At 37.6% G+C, this 17,881-nt stretch overlaps 1 protein-coding gene across 1 annotated transcript; it reads left to right on the forward strand.

Moving 5' to 3' along the window:
• The first annotated feature begins 1,596 nt into the window (after positions 1-1,596).
• LOC311298691 (adhesion G-protein coupled receptor G2-like) lies at positions 1,597-12,549 on the forward strand. The gene is made up of 11 exons (XM_084421825.1): positions 1,597-2,199; positions 2,278-2,440; positions 2,506-2,643; positions 2,962-3,075; positions 3,158-3,194; positions 3,285-3,385; positions 9,376-9,506; positions 9,642-9,907; positions 10,153-10,243; positions 10,328-10,611; positions 12,159-12,549. The coding sequence occupies exons 2-11, from the start codon at positions 2,306-2,308 to the stop codon at positions 12,257-12,259; spliced, it is 1,398 nt and encodes a 465-aa protein (XP_084277951.1). The 5' UTR covers positions 1,597-2,199; positions 2,278-2,305; the 3' UTR covers positions 12,260-12,549.
• Positions 12,550-17,881: the final 5,332 nt, after the last annotated feature.

Below are 17,881 nucleotides of genomic sequence, written 5' to 3' on the forward strand. Positions count from 1 at the left end.
AACTAACAATCCAACAACCAGTTTCACATCATCTGAGACAACTAACAATCCAACTAAGAATCCATCTACCAGTTTCACCTCATCTGAGACAACTAACGATCCAACTAACAATCCATCTAGCAGTTTCACACAATCTCAGACAGCTAACAATCCAACAAACAATCCATCTACCAGTTCCACACAATCTGAGACAACCAACAATCCATCTATGAGTTTCACACAATCTCAGACAACTAACAATCCAACTACTAGTGTCACATCATCTGAGACAACTAACAAACCAACTACCAGTTTCACATCATCTGAGACAGCTAACAATCCATCTACCAGTTTCACACAATCCGAGACAACTAACAGTCCAATAACCAGTTTGACATCATCTGAGACAACTAACAAACCAACTACCGGTTTCACATCATCTGAGACAACTAACAATCCAACTAACAATCCATCTACCAGTTTCACACAATCTGAGACAACTAACAAACCAACTACCAGTTTCACATCATCTGAGACAACTAACAAACCAACAACCAGTTTCACACCATCTGAGAGAACTAACAATCCATCTATGAGTTTCACAGAATCTCAGACAACTAACAATCCAACTACTAGTGGCACATCATCTGAGACAACTAACAAACCAACTCCCAGTTTCACATCATCTGAGACAGCTAACAATCCAACTAACAATCCAACTAACAATCCATCTACCAGTTTCACACAATCTGAGACAACTAACAAACCAACTACCAGTTTCAAACCATATGAGACAACTAACAATCCATCTACCAGTTTCACACAATCCGAGACAACTAACAATACAATAACCAGTTTGACATCATTTGAGACAGCTAACAATCCAACCAACAATCCATCTACCAGTTTCACACCATCTGAGACAGCTAACAATCCAACCAACAATCCATCTACCAGTTTCACACCATCTGAGAGAACTAACAATCCATTTATGAGTTTCACACAATCTCAGACAACTAACAATCCAACTACTAGTGTCACATCATCTGAGACAACTAACAATCCAACAGCCAGTTTCACAACATCTGAGACATCTAACAATCCAACAACCAGTTTCACACCATCTGAGACAGCTAACAAACCACTAACAAGTTTGACATCATTTGAGACAACTAACAATCCAGTAGCTAGTTTCACACCATTTAAGACAACTAACAATCCAACAACCAGTTTTACACCAACTGAGACAACTAACAATCCAACTACTAGTTTCACAACATCTGAGACAACTAACAATCCAACAACCAGTTTCACACCATCTGAGACAACTAACAATCCAACTACCAGTTTCACAACATCTGAGACATCTAACAATCCAACTAACAATCCAACTACCAGTTTCACATTATCTGCGACAACTAACAATCCAACTACCAGTTTCACACAATCTGAGACAACTAACAAACCAACAACCAGTTTCAAACCATCTGAGACAACTAACAATCCAACTACCAGTTTAACATCATCTGAGACAACTAACTACCCAACTACCAGTTTCACATCATCTGGGACAACTAACAATCCAACTAAAAATCCAACAACCAGTTTAACATATTCTGAGACCACTAACAATCCAACTACTAGTTTCACAACATCTGAGACAACTAACAATCCAACAACCAGTTTCACATCATCTGAGACAACTAATTACCCCACTACCAGTTTCACATCATCTGGGACAACTAACAATCCAACTAAAAATCCAACAACCAGTTTAACATATTCTGAGACCACTAACAATCCAACTACTAGTTTCACAACATCTGAGCCAACTAACAATCCAACAACCAGTTTCACACCATCTGAGACAACTAACTACCCAACTACCAGTTTCACATCATCTGCGACAATCAACAATCCAACTACCAGTTTCACACAATCTGAGACAACTAACAAACCAACAACCAGTTTCACATCATCTGAGACAACTAACAATCCAACTAAAAATCCAACAACCAGTTTAACATATTCTGAGACAACTAACAATCCAACAACCAGTTTCACATCATCTGAGAAAACTAACTACTCAACTACCAGTTTAACATCATCTGTGACAACTAACAATCCATCTACCAGTTTAACATCATCTGAGACAACTAACAATCCAACTACAGATGATCTAAAAGACAATAATGGATTTATAAATCCTTCAAAAGCATCGTAAGTGTGTGGTTACCAAGTGACTTTCAAAATTAAAACTCGTATCACAGAATACAGAGATATTTTTAAATTTTGCAGAGACGCCTTGGACAATCTGGAGTCTAAGATGGAAGAGATGGAAAACAACAATATAAGCAACACACACATTGTCATGGGGGATGTTATTGGTCTTCTTCACATACAAGACGAGAACACAGAAGCCAGAGACACATGTTTCTCTTCAGATCTAGACAGGATAAACGTAAGACTTGAGAAACAATAAAACATGGTATGATTCCTTATTTATTATGCTATTTTTTTCCACAGGTTACTGATTGTCAAAGTGGCCTGCAGACAGACATTCCCTGGTCTGTAAAGATTCCCAGCGAGGCCTTTAATAAATCACGACTGGAAAACCATGGACGCGCGTTACTTGGAGTTCTACGGTTCAAAAACATGGGAAAGGTACATTAAGGAATGTTTATGGGGCAGGTCACCCAATAAATTTCATATATTTAAAAATGTACATTAATCTTTTTCCATAATGACTCAAATCTCTTGACCTGGCTGGATATTAGGAAATTATGTCATAACCACTCCTGTTAAGATGCTTCTATTGTGTTTTTTATACTCTATACGATTCTAAATTCTACTTTTATGTTCCATTGAAAATGTAACAGCATAAGATACATTTATGTGTTAAAACTATTCTTTTAACAAATGTTTCTTGATCTATTGTATTCATCACACATTTATATTTGATTTGCTCTATTTCTTATTTAGGATAAAACTAAAAATTACACTGTTTTGAACAATGAGGTTTATGGAATAACAATGAAGGCCAATATCTTCAACCTTACCAACAACATAGAAATGTTCTTTACACAGAAAGATCTGGTAATAAAGGTTTTGTTGTGAAACTTTTTTTATATATATAATGACCAGACACTGTGAAAGCAAAATAAAAATGTTCTTACAGGTCGGTGAGGCATCCTGCAGTTCTTGGGATGGCAAAGGTACATTTATTTATGGATGTATTGATCAGTTTCCAACAGCAAACCTAATTTATTTGATATATTTCATTCCTCGCTCTCTTTTCTTTGAAGGAAATCTTACATGGACGACGTCCGGCTGTGAGACAGAAAAAATCAGCAATAACACCATAAAGTGCTCGTGTTCACATCTGACGTTCTTTGCAGTGCTGATGGTGAGAAGCTTCTCAGAGTTTCATTTAAAGACCCCATGAAATCAATATCAGAGTATTTTAGTCCACTATACACTGTTAGACTTTGCCGTAATTTTACAGTTACTTACCGCAAAAAAGCCCAGTAAAATACCATTTATATTATTTACGGTTAACTACTGTAATATGCACTGCATTATGGGTATTTGTATGAAATTTACAGTAACTTACTGTATATGGAATTTACAGTACTTTACTGTTTATGCAAAAGCAGTAGTGCTACTGTAAATGAAGAAGACAGATTTTTTTAAGTTTGAATATGCATATTGTATTTATGTTTTAGGCATATTAAAATATCATATGATAATGTTTTATATTTTTTCCCCCCATATTGTTCTGCAGATGAAAATCATGAATCTGCATTCTCATTTTTAAGCTATGCAAACACTGGATGTTTAAAAGTTAAATAAAATAAATAAATAAATAAAAACACGTGGATGGAAGGATTTAAAATGAGTTCTTAGTGAGAGACCAGAGTAATTTTTGTATTAGCATTTTCTCCAATAACAAAAAATAAATAAATCAATAAATAAAATAATATTATATATATATATATATATATATATATATATATATATATATATATATATACAGTAAATACTTATTTTCCTCACTGTTTCCTATCTGTATATACAGATAGCAAAGATTCTCTATTGGGTTTAGGTCTGGAGACTGGCTAGGCCACGCCAGAACCTTGATATGTTTCTTACAGAGCCACTCCTTGGTTATCCTGGCTGTGTGCTTCGGGTTATTGTCATGTCGGAAGACCCAGCCTCGACCCATCTTCAATGCTCTAACTGAGGGAAGGAGGTTGTTCCCCAAAATCTCGCAATACATGGCCCCGGTCATCCTCTCCTTAATACAGTGCAGTCGCCCTGTCCCATGTGCAGAAAAACACCCCCAAAGCATGATGCTACCACCCCCATGCTTCACAGTAGGGATGGTGTTCTTGGGATGGTACTCATCATTCTTCTTCCTCCAAACACGTTTAGTGGAATTATGACCAAAAAGTTCTATTTTGGTCTCATCTGACCACATGACTTTCTCCCATGACTCCTCTGGATCATCCAAATGGTCATTGGCAAACATAAGACGGGCCTTGACATGTGCTGGTTTAAGCAGGGGAACCTTCCGTGCCATGCATGATTTCAAACCATGACGTCTTAGTGTATTACCAACAGTAACCTTGGAAACGGTGGTCCCAGCTCTTTTCAGGTCATTGACCAGCTCCTCCCGTGTAGTTCTGGGCTGATTTCTCACCTTTCTTAGGATCATTGAGACCCCACAAGGTGAGACCTTGCATGGAGCCCCAGTCCGAGGGAGATTGACAGTCATGTTTAGCTTCTTCCATTTTCTAATGATTGCTTCAATAGTGGACCTTTTTTCACCAAGCTGCTTGGCAATTTCCCCGTAGCCCTTTCCAGCCTTGTGGAGGTGTACAATTGTGTCTCTAGTGTCTTTGGACAGCTCTTTGGTCTTGGCCATGTTAGTAGTTGGATTCTTACTGATTGTATGGGGTGGACAGGTGTCTTTATGCAGCTAACGACCTCAAACAGGTGCATCTAATTTAGGATAATAAATGGAGTGGAGGTGGACATTTTAAAGGCAGACTAACAGGTCTTTGAGGGTCAGAATTCTAGCTGATAGACAGGTGTTCAAATACTTATTTGCAGCTGTATCATACAAATAAATTGTTAAAAAAGCATATATTGTGATTTCTGGATTTTTTTTTTTTTTTTGATTATGTCTCTCACAGTGGACATGCACCTACGATGACAATTTCAGACCTCTCCATGATTTCTAAGTGGGAGAACTTGCAAAATAGCAGGGTGTTCAAATACTTATTTTCCTCACTGTATATATACACACAAAAATTCACAACTGGTTCCCATACAGGCAATATAAATTTATATAAATGTATTTTTATTTTATTTTAAATTAATATAAACTTTATATATATAAACTTTGCTTACACCTCACAAAATTTAAATTGTTGCAAAGCCCGCGCAACAACCTGGCAGAATGTATGCTGAGGTTTGTGTGACGTCACGTGTCGTGTGCGCGCTCATAACGGACGTCCCTGCTGAGAGAGAGTGGATAGCTATCGCAAGACGCCAGCTGGGGTTTTTCTGAGGTAAGTACTTTTTACTGAACAAATTTATTTTATAAGTTACTTTTACAAAGTAAACCATTACCAATATCAATTAAATATAGCTAAATTTATGAAGAAAGTAAATAATAAAATCTAATAGGCTTTTAATAACAGCTCACAGGACAGTCTAATTATCCTCGAAACTGCCGCTTTAATATCCCATTAAATGCCATAGAATTGACTGACTGCGTTTTCCAGTAGATGGACCCAATCTAATATTTACACAAACAAAGGTTTTCTGTCTTTTTTACAACCAGTTATGGCATATTTTACTCGTCAGTTAAATGTGTGGCGTTTTGAAGTAAGTTAGGCCTAGCGCGTTTTCTCAAAGGCACTCTCTCACGCTCTCTCTGCCCCAGGCCCGGTTCTATGGGGGTGCTATGCACCCTCAAACGCAAGCAAGAGCAGCCTCGATTGATACTGTTATAATATATTGGCGAAACAGATTTGAAAAAACTGTCATCTGATTGTGTAATTGATCAATCTAGCAGTCATCCTAGATCTGTCATTTATCATGTTCATAACATATAGGCTAGTCATTTGCCAATAATCATTGCTGAAAAATAATGTTTCTTCTATTTCTCTTTTCCCTGTGTCAACAGGAGCTAACTACAGCTCTTTTAAGAGCCTCAGCACTGAGCATCTTTGGCTTTGTAAGTATGTTTTGACTAACTATCAGATGCATTATGTGATTAACATTTTTTTTTAGGAGCACTTGTGTGAATCAAGAAACATTTCTGATTATTTTCAGGTTTCACTTTATATCAGGATTCTTTGAATAGAAAGTTCAAATCAACAGCATTTATCTGAAATAGAAAGCACTACTGTTCAGTCAGTATTTTTTTTTTTTTTTTTTTTGAATGAAATTAATACTTTAATTCGGCAAGGATGCATTAAATTGACCTAAAGTGAGAGTAAAAACATTTGTAATGTTACAAAAGCTTTCTATTTCAGATTTAAGTTTGAAGGGCCATAAAGTTACTCAGTGTACTTTTAACGTAATTGTACAATTAATAGAGTTCCCTAACAAAGGATGTGCAATAAAGCTATACTATTTAAACTAACTCGACTGGTAATAACTGCTGTTGCACAAGTTGATTCCTCGTCTGTCCATGAACAAATTTAGATTAAATAAACTCATGACCATTTCTCACACATTTTCTGTTTGTTTTTTTTGTTTTTTTTCTTAGGCGTGCCGCAAGAACACCACGGACACAGTGTAATCACCATGGGAAAATCTCAGAGTAAAACTGGGAGATATGAAAAATTTGATACACCGGTGTATTGCCAGATGAGAAGTTTATCTATGTTTATCTAAGTTTATCTCTTTTAATTCATTTTATAACTGTACTGTACATCTTTTTAAATTGTTTTTATAACTGTTTTAAAGTGCCCCTATTATGCGATTTACTACAACACTTACCTACAACAGGTTTACGTGCATCAAAGGTAAAAAAAAAACTGTTGAATTTTCTCATAATATACATTTGCACATCACCACATTTTTCAAAGATTCTTAAACGGCTCATCAGATGAATCAATCTCTCTAAATCCCTCCTTTCCACATGCTACTGGCCAGACAGCTCAGTCTGTTGTGATTGCTTTACTGCATACAGCGCGTGTGTCTTAAACAAAAACACCCATTGCCATAACAACATCAGCTGTCCTGAGGCTTCCTACACCGTAAATTAAACAGTAACGAACAATGACGTCGATTTTACCATATCAATCCGAACGTGAGTCCAATAATGAAACACTGGAAGAACTAGTTATTCAACCCGAACCTCCATCACAAGGACGACTCAAGCAGGACGTTTCTCAGTGATACACTGCATTAATAGACACAGTTATAGATAATCGTGGCCCACAAACTGATTAGCATAGGTATTTAAGTAAGACAGTGATAACGTGAGTTAGCCAGTTAACAGGAGACCTATACAATATAAAACTCAAAACTACTCCATCTTCCAAGAGCAAGCGGTTTGCGAATCCTGCATTGAACTCCGAGATTTGAGAAGCTGTCGTCAGTGAAATAAAGGGAACACAGCAAAAGTTTAGGATTATACTGCTATGATATCAAGGTAAAGATGAACTTTAACCACTGATTCTTCACATGCTCGTCCTTGGGCAGGGAAAATACAACTGGCTTTACCGTCACATTGTAGAGCACAGCGCCTTCTCAACATGATGCTATCCAGCATCCACAGGGATCAGCTGTAGTGTTTGAGGGGTTTCAAGTTTTCCCTGGTGTCGGCAATATGCTAATGTTTCGTCTTAACATCACAACTAAATGGCTTATGACTCGTTTGAAAAACGATTAGGCCTCAGAGGCCTCGTTTACACTGCAGGTCTTGATGCCCAATTCTGATTTGTTGGCTATATTTGATTTTTTTTTTTTTTTTATCGTCCGTTTACATGTACTTTCAATTGTGACCCATATCCGCTTCATGTGTTTACACTTGCCATACTATCTGAAACATTGCGCATAATAGGGTTAAATTATCTTACACAGATGGACGAACTCGAAATATGCTTAATGCTATCTCTGCGATATATGCGAAGTTCGCCAAACATCACCATGATTATGAGGCCGAGGAGGACGAAAAGTGCCATCATTGCAGCCTGTGCATATGCTTCAGTTATTGTGTGCGAGAGAGATCAGGACTGGTGGGAGCATATTGTGGCGGGCTTTAACGAGGAGCAGTGGGTCCGAAATTTTAGGATGAGCAAGCCAACCTTTGATATGTTGTGTCAACGTTTGTCCACATTCCTCTTCTACGACGACACAACGTTTCGACAGGCCATCCGTCCCTTTGCAGCCGTGCATCGGGGTTTCCCTCATCATTAAACCACGGAGAAGTTGCCTAATGCCTCAGAAAATCCGATGAGCCTGTTTACATGACAGTCGCATTGGCACATATCCGATTTATATCTGATTTATTTCCACATATGAATGAGGCCTTAAACCGATCTCGAAATATCTGAATGCATGTGTTTTTTTTTCTCCTGTTTACACTATCATAGAACACTTCCGATCTGTGTCACATATGAGCAAAAAATCTGAATTGGGTTACATTTCACTTGTAAACGAGGCCTTAGAGCTGTTACACACTACATGAAAGGTCATTTTCAAAAATCCATAATAGGGGCACTTTAATTTTCCTTGCTTTTATTTTGTGATTATTCTAATTCCTTACTGTGTAAAGCACTTTTAATTGCCAAAGTGTATGAGGTGCTATATAAATAAAACTGCCTTGCCTAATGTTGCATCACAATAAATAAATAAAATGGATGTAATTGATTGTGAGAGTGAATAAAGAATATGCTGATGTACATGGACTCAAGTCGCTTTTTTGGAATTGATTAAATTCAATAGCATTCATGTAAAATATAAATAATAAAATAGTGTAAAATGGGCATAATACTGTAAAATGAAATTGCGGTATGGACATCTTACTGTAAAATTAAATTGCGGTAAGGGCATCATACTGTAAAATTAAATTGCGGTAAGGGCATCTTACTGTAAAATTAAATTGCGGTAAGGGCATCATACCGTAAAACACATTTACAGGTAAGCTACTGTAAAGGGGAACTTACAGTAACTTACTGGCAATAGTGCTGCCAATAAGTTACCGCAAAAATACGATAAAATGTCTAACAGTATATGCTAGTGAGCTTGTACAAGTTCAATAAAGAAACTTAACAGATAAATGCATTTAAAATGTAAAGATCTGATTCTTGCTTACAAGCAACAATAGGTTTTTAAAAATCAATCATCTGTGCGTTTCTGTTGTTTTCTCAGATCTCTCCTCCAGATGTAAATGCAAACATCACAGCGCAATATGTGGAATCACTGAGCTTCATCTCTTCTATCGGCTGCGGCATCTCCATGTTTTTTCTGTCCGTCGCTCTGTTCATGCATTTCCTATTACGGTAGAGTCTCTTAAATATAACATATAGTTACTTTAAGTTCTTTGACCATTCGCTTTTGCTCCTCTTTTGGATTAAAGTGTCTGCTAAATGCATAAATGCATGTTAGAAATACAGATTGTTTTTATATTTGAACAGGAAAGCCAGATCAAACCAGGCCACGAAGATCTTGATGAACATGTTTGTGGCTTTGTGTCTCCTGAATTTATCCTTTTTGTCAAATGAGAGCGTCGCCAACACAGAAGACAAGGCTGCGTGTGTCTTCATAGCGCTGCTCATGCATTACTCCATGCTGACTACATTCACCTGGTTCTTCGTTCAAGCTCTTCATATGTACTTATGGCTCATCAGACAGAACGTCACCATCACAAACTACATGAGGAAGATCACCGTGTTCGGCTGGAGTGAGTTATATGGAGAAACCATCTGTTATAGTGTTCACTTAAGAAAATATATTGTGCACGATACATACTAACTACTGTCATGATACTTTTATGGTGTTTTTGTCCTTTTCTTGAGCCGTTCAAGAATAGCATCTGAGCACTCAACAAAATAATTTACTCCATCAGTGTTATTTTAGGATTTTATTTATTTTTTTATTACTATTTTTTAGTTACCTATAATAACCCTGGTCTCCGTGTGCTTTCAGCGTTTCCGGCTCCAATAGTCGTAGCTGTTGTTTCATTAGGAGGATATAAAGAAGTGATTATAAACGCAACATCTGGAAAAACCACACGAATGTAAGTTGTTCTGATGTCACAAATGCATGAAATAATAATGAAGCTTTTAACATGTCGACATTGTCTCTTTTCTTCTAATTATAGGTGCTGGATTACAGATCCTTTCATTCACTACAAAGTAAACATTGGCTACTACGCTTTAGTCTTCATCTTCACGACTGGAATCTTTATCATGATCGTCACTAAGATTGTCCAAGCCCGACACATAAAAGCGGCTGATGGCAAGAGAAAGATGTTCAGAAAGCAGCTCATGATGGTGTTGAGTTTGTTCCTGCTCTTCGGCCTGACGTGGGCTGTGGCGTTCTTCAGTTATGGACCGATGCTCATTCCCTCATATTACATCTTCACTGTGTTGAACTCGTTTCAGGGTGAGAAACAATCACATGCATCTTTACATTTGGTTTAGTAGAATGCTTCTATTTATCCGTACATAATTGTTTATTTTATATATAATTATTATTTTATTATATTGATATTTTATTCTTTTTAAAATATTATTTATTAATTAATTTATTCATTCATTTTATTTTATTCTTTTTATTGATTATTAGGGTTTATAATTGCAGTGATTGTAACAATCAATTTGACCAAAAGCATTTGGCCCAAAGTTTATTTTTGGTTAGATTAAAAAAAATATATGCAAATGACTTTAAAGGTACTGTATGTAAGTTTCTGACTGTACTAAAGCATAAAAATACCATAATATGTTTGGAGATATTTAAGAAACATGAGTTCACATCAGTCCACATACTTGTTTCTCTGAAAAAAAAATGCTATATATTTAATTATTCTCCTTTGAAAATATGCGTTCCGTGTCGGAATGTCTGTCTTTGTTGTGGACTGTGTGACTCCGCCCACAGCCAGTTTACCCAATCATATTTTGGCACCCTGGGTTGCCAGTTGGTGGAAAACAACGCGTATTTCAGTCATGAAAGCCGGCAAACTAAAGGGGTCCGAAATCAAACCTTCTACCTGTCCTAAAAAGCCAAGGCACCATCTAAAAAGCTGTATGATCAAAAGTATACTAAAGCCGTATAAATATTGGAGATGCGCTTGAGAGAGGGTGACAGCTTAAAATCCAGAAAGGTTTCCAAATGAATGCTGAGTTGGCTAATTTTCTCCTGTGTATATTATTATACAAATATTATTGCATGAACTACATATTGGCACATTCTCTGAACTATTTGCACAGGCTACTTAGAAGTACTCTGCAAAATCAGCTCTATCTTGCTATTAAATCAGCCTTTTGTTTTGCAGAAATAAATGCAATAAAACTTTTTATACCAGATTTCATTTATAATTTCATATGAAAATATTGCCTACAAAAAATATATTACTTTATGATTATTTTTAGTTTTTTATAATGTTGAAAATGTAATCAGATCATGGGGACAACCTTGAAAAGAATATATTGTATTGTGTATTTTTTTGCAAAACATTTGTCTTTCTCTGGCTTGAATAAAGTTATGCTTCATATAGAGAGATAATAATATAAGCCTAGATCACGCTTTCTCTTTCCATTTGTTCTGTTTTTTGTTTTGTGATCAGATTCGGTCTTAAACTGAACTCGACGCGTATTGTGTGCGATACCAGACGAGAAGAGCAGCACCACGCCATGTCTTCGAACACATTGTTTTCTATGAGTGTACACATACCGGCGGCGCCACTCAGCGTCTGTCCGCGCCGTCCAGCTACTGTTCAAAATCCTGCTGCGCCATTTTAAATAAAGTAGCCTATGCTTTTTATAGAGAGTTATAATATAGACCCTCTCCAATATTTTGAATTTGGACCGCAATACCCAGTTCCCCCACTAGCTGTCAATATTGCATACTGCACCTTTAATGATATATTGAATGTAGTTAAATGAGATAAAACATGTTTTTCTTACTAGTTTTATGTTTGTATGTTTTTTCAGGGTTTTTCCTCTTCCTGTATTACTACCACATTCATAATGATGTTGCGGGAAATTTCTCTGATGATCCAGAAAGCTCCAGCTCCACCACAACCATCGTTTAATCCAGAATTAATGTTGTGGAAAATGTTTAAAATTAGAATAATTAAGGTTTAAGTCTTTGTCTCTTAGACTTTCTTAGACTGATTTCTTTAACTGGGCTGCTGTTTAAGGGGAAACTGTATTGTAACCAAAATAATCACATTTTAATCAAATTTTCACCAAAGACAAATGTCACTTGAATAAGTGAGAAATGTTTAAAATGATGTATGTACATTAAATTATGACCCTAAAAAGGGCAAACTTTACTGAAATCACTCAAAATAAAAGACAAATATCTGTGGTGATCGTTACTGAAACCATCTGTTATTGTGGGAGGATTGAATTTTGCTGAATATTAGTGAATAGTTAGAAAACAAATTTATATCTTCAGGATGAAACTAAAGTCACATGCCTGTGGAGTCAGATATTTTCCTTGATCACACACTCAGATGTGGAACATATTTGGTTATGGAAAATGCAAGACACTGAAAATAGAGAAATTCAGCTAAAACCCAAAAATTCATGCATGTCTGCAAATAAACCATAAGCTAGTGTTTCGGTGGCTCTGAGCTGCGGATCATAATCATACGGCTTCATATGTGAACGGATGAAAACTCTCTCTTCTCTTGGACTGTGGACTTTACATCTCAAGAATGTAATAAGAAAATGCTTTAAGATTTATAACTTGTAGGCTATCTGTTGAAAAGAAAACTGAACTCGTGTCTCTCTGAGGCTGTTTTGGGGAATTATGTCTCGACAAAAGCAGAATTTGCTGTGGCTGATGATCGTCTGTTGTGCTTCACGCCAGATAAGTATGTTGCTTTAAAAATTTAAAATGTAAACATCATTACATAGTGGCCTTATATATTGTATTTGTGCAGCCAGCTCAGAAAAGACCCAAAACTCCAAGTCTGTGTGACATCAACAAATCCAGGTAGACTGTGTAAATATTACATATTTATTTGTTACAATCACTTTACATCGGTTGCGTTTTTTCATTCCACTGCTCTTTGTCTCTTTAAGCTAAACAGCTAAACTACCCACCTTATTTTTCACGTAAGATTTGCGTCATCTGCTTCCATTTTTATTAGCTGTACAAAAACAGCCTGTTAAGCTGCTTAATTCTGCAAACTGGTATTTGTTATCATATTATATTAGGTACAGTATCTGTTATTGGAGGTACACCAGAGCTCATCGAACAGTATATAAAGTAGAACAATTGCATACATACACAAATACATTTACTTTCCACAATCATATTCATATTCACAATCTGAGAGAGGTGTACATCGCAAAATGGACTACTAGCACAACGACTTCCACGTTTTACTTATTACAGCTCAGGCATTTCCGGTTTTAAAAGGGACCCATATACAATATCTGCATTTACACTGTACTTGGTGAAACAACCGTTAGAAATGTTCATTTCGTTTTTTTTTCCTAACCGACGCCCGTCATTAACCAGTAACCGGCAAGATGTTATATTAGAATTGAATTATGTTTTGTTAAATTAGAATTAAAATAAATTAGAATGCATAACAATCTCCACAACTTCAAAACATCCAAACCTTTTTAGTGTGTGCCAGCCGCCCGTGCCTGTCAGATCTGTCCTGTCCCCAGCACTGCAGATTCTGGACGCTTCCCTCATCAGACACACTTGCAGTCTCTACTAATGAGCTGATGAGTTGAATCATGTGTGTTTGATGAGGGAGATCAGTGCTGGGTGTTACCAGGACAGGTTTGAGAAGCACTGGCTTAATGTACATTTATTTCTTGATCATATACCAAATAAATAGAAAAGTGAATACAAATCGTCTTGGTTACATATTAGTTCCCTGAAGAGGGAATGAGACGCCACGTCGAAACGCTATGGGAACGCCCCTACGTGATTGCGTCATGAAGCACATATGGAATCAGGCCAATGGCTTGACGGAACGTCATAGGCGGGTGACGTCATCGACCAGGAAACTTTAAAGTACACCTGTATCAACAATGTAAGCTTCTGATAGGCCAGTGTTTCCCACACATAGACTAATTCGTGGCAGTGCGCCACAGAATCAACACCGGCTGCCACAAATTGCGTTTCGTTATATATATTTTTTTTTCACGCTATTTAAAACACGCAGCGTATTCGTTCAGCTACATATCCTTTCTCTGCTCTCCCGCCGTCTCTCTGTCACTCACGCGTCTCTCTCTCAAACGCCTCGTCAGTTTGGGGAAGTGCGTGAGCAGTCTGCGGAGACTCGCGCTGCGGAGCCAGGCGAAAATATGAACAAGGCTTCACACACACACACATACACGCACAGCCCCTCCCCTCCGTGCACACCGCGTGCGTCTGTCTCCATGAAAACAAGATCATCCCTGGAAGCGTGGCCTATTTGGTCAGGGTTTTTCCAGCATTGAAATTTTTCTAAGCGAATTTTTGTCTCGCCAAAGCCTTATTTGATCGGTGAGTGATGTAGATGATTGCTGCGCTTGCGATAGGGCGCATGTTACTGAAAGAACGAGCAGCGAGAGAGAGAGCCCCGGTCGCGCGCACGCATTCTCAACGTCTTCAAACTGTCTTGCTCTCTCCCGCTCCCTCGCGCATATTAATTAAAATCAATTGAGAATTGACACGATGGTAAAAGATTGGAAGACCGAAGTTTCACGTGGAGCATTCGGGTATTTTTTTCCTGAATTCCCGCTGGGTGTGAATTGTGCTTAAAAAAAAAAAAAAAAAGAAAAACGTTTTTACGTTGCCTTATTCAGCTGACATAAAAAACACTTTCAATAAACAAAACAAAACAAAAACCTATCCAGTGATGAAATGTTTTGTGTTGACACAAATCTTGTGTGATGTCCTAACTGCTGGGATAATCACACAACGCGTACAAGTCCACTAATGACACGTCCAATTCACAAACTAATGACTCCTTTGAACCAATTCCATTTAATGAATGGTTAAAACAACTGATCTGTCCAACACTGAATCAGTGTATAAAAAATCGGTAACACTTTACAATAAGGTTTCATTTATTAAACTCTAGTTAACTACATTAGTTAACATTAACTATTAATAAACTGAACTTATACAGCATTTATTCATCTTTATTAAAGTTAATTTCACCTTTTACTAGTAGCATACATTATTTAAATCAAAAGTTGTATTTGTTAAAATTAGTTAGCCTAATGCACTGTGTGAAGTAACATCATAAAAATACAGCTGTTCATTGTTTGTTCAACTAAGATTAACAAAGATTAATAAATACAGTAACAAATGTATTGCTCATGGTTCATGTTAGTTAGCCTAATACATTAACTAATGTAAACAAATCAAACCACATTTAACACCTCTTAAAATGAGAATGTAAGTGTGCTTACCCAATTTTTTTAGTAAGAGTGGTTAGCAAGATTTAACCTTAATAAACTACTGTATTTTCAGGTTATTTATATAACAACGTGTAGAACAATTACCAAAACAAACTTTTAGTTTAGACTGGAGTGAGGTGAAAAGAGGAAAAAAGTGCAAAGCAAGCTGTTGTTAGCTAGCTGCTAATTGTATTCAATTGTATATGGTAGAAAATTAGACTATTAGTTCAAATAAACTTTTTAATGGTACTTTTTTAATTCTACTTTTTGAAATTGATATGATTATATTCCAAAATAATTATTAGGTCTAGCAAAGAAGGATTTTACCGTACAAAGCTATGAAATCTATGCTATGAGGGCAAGAAAGGGTGACATCTACATGTATGTTAAAATCACAAAGAATTAGGACTTTATCTGCAGCCAGTACTAACTCTGATAGAACGTCAGCAAATTCTTTGATAAAGTCTGTATGGTGCCCTGGTGGCCTGTATACAGTAGCCAGCACAAATCTCATTTACACTAGATAGTGTTACATTAAGCACCAACACTTCAAAATAATTATATTTGAAACTAGACTTCTTAGTAATTCTGAAGATATTACTATAAATTACAGCAACACCTCCCCCTTTGCCTTTCAGATGAGGTTCATGTTTATAAACAGTAATCTTGTGGGGTGTAATCGGAAGTATTTCAAAGCTTGAAACATGACCAGCATTTTCAGGCAGTTTATGTGCCATGAGAGATGATGGTCCCGCCACAGGCCTTGAGCTAAGCGACCACTCATGATATGTGAGGAGCTGGATGATGGCTGGGGCTGCTCCTGCTCAGCAGCCCTCGAGACATGAGCTCGGCGAGGCGGGAATTTCTGGAACGCCATCGCCTGCTTCTTCCTGAAACCTCTCAATGACAGAATTAACTGCGTCACCGAAGAGGCCAGCAGGAGAGAGCAGGGCGTCCAGAAGGAAGCTTTTCTGTTTATCCTTCATTCCTGCGAGGTTCAGCTAGACATGCCTCTCCGTGACTGCCAGGGCTGCCATAGAACGGCTCACTGACTTGGCCGTCTCCTTTGTGGCCCGGAGAGACAAATCTGTAATTCAAGTGCTGACCTCCTCGCTTTCACTCATGTCTTTGAGCAGCCTGACCTGCCACTGAATATGCTTTACCCACCAAAGCCGAAGTAGCTCTGAGAGGCTTGGAGGGTAATGCTTGTTTTTTGGGGGAAGATGCTGACTCAGGGGAGAGATGGCTTGCCAGCGTCTCTTCAGCTCTGGGCATCGCCCCATAACCGTAATGTTTGAGCCCATAAATATTTGAATAGGTAGATGTATGTGGACTTAACACACGGTATGAAACTGGTTTCTTCCACGACTTGACACCTCAGTGTAGAGATAAAAAAAAAAAAAAAAAAAAAACCATGGAGGCTGAACACGTGAAGGCAGGAAGCATTAATCTAGCTTGCTTCTCTGCCTGGTCTCCTGTTTATCAGCGGGCCACTAAATGCTTAGTTAAGCGACCGCACGAGTGATCACCTCCATGAGCTCCTCACATGCAGGAGACTGAACTGAGGCACTGGACCTGGCAGGTGAAGGCAGAGAAAAGGCCAGGCCCATCTCTAACCCGTCTGCCAGATCCAAATGCAAACCCCACGACTGGAGCCGCCCCTCTGCCTCGGCAGAAGCGGGACCCAAGATGCCAGGTACACGAGCCGCAGCGTTCTCAGCGTGCTCACAATGCTCACATTCATCTCCCTCGAAAGCTGACTGAACATGCTGCACTCCCAAATAAACAACACACAGTACATGTGTATGTGTAACATTTCCTGAAATGTTGTTCGCTTGCCATTATGTTTATATATATATATATATATATATGGTGGGCCATCCGCGTCGAATAATAGTGGCAGTGGTGTAGTCTAGTTTTTTGTAGTGAGTATACTGTAATATATTTTATTTGTAATATTACTATAATTTATTTTGACAGGTTGTCGTGAAGACATTACAGTTTCTATGTGTAGGCTATATGAAACGAATGTATGACGATAGTTTTATCAAATGAAATGGTGAAATTCTCGTGCAGTGACTCTCATAGCAGATCTGCGATGAAAGTGCACGTGTATCCTATCCTACATCATGTCTCAATACAGTGAAACGCTGAAAACACCACGAGCGCTTCAGTGTGTGTGTGTGTGTGCGTAATGGAGCACACATTGAGCGCTCATTCCTAGAGACGCGTAGAACAATTGCAGTCTCTTTTAACTTTAATATTCACAGACACTAGTCCATATCGAGATTTGA

The sequence above is a fragment of the Rutilus rutilus genome, assembly GCF_951802725.1.
Source record: "Rutilus rutilus genome assembly, chromosome: 10".
In the NCBI taxonomy this organism is placed as follows: Eukaryota; Metazoa; Chordata; class Actinopteri; order Cypriniformes; family Leuciscidae; genus Rutilus; species Rutilus rutilus.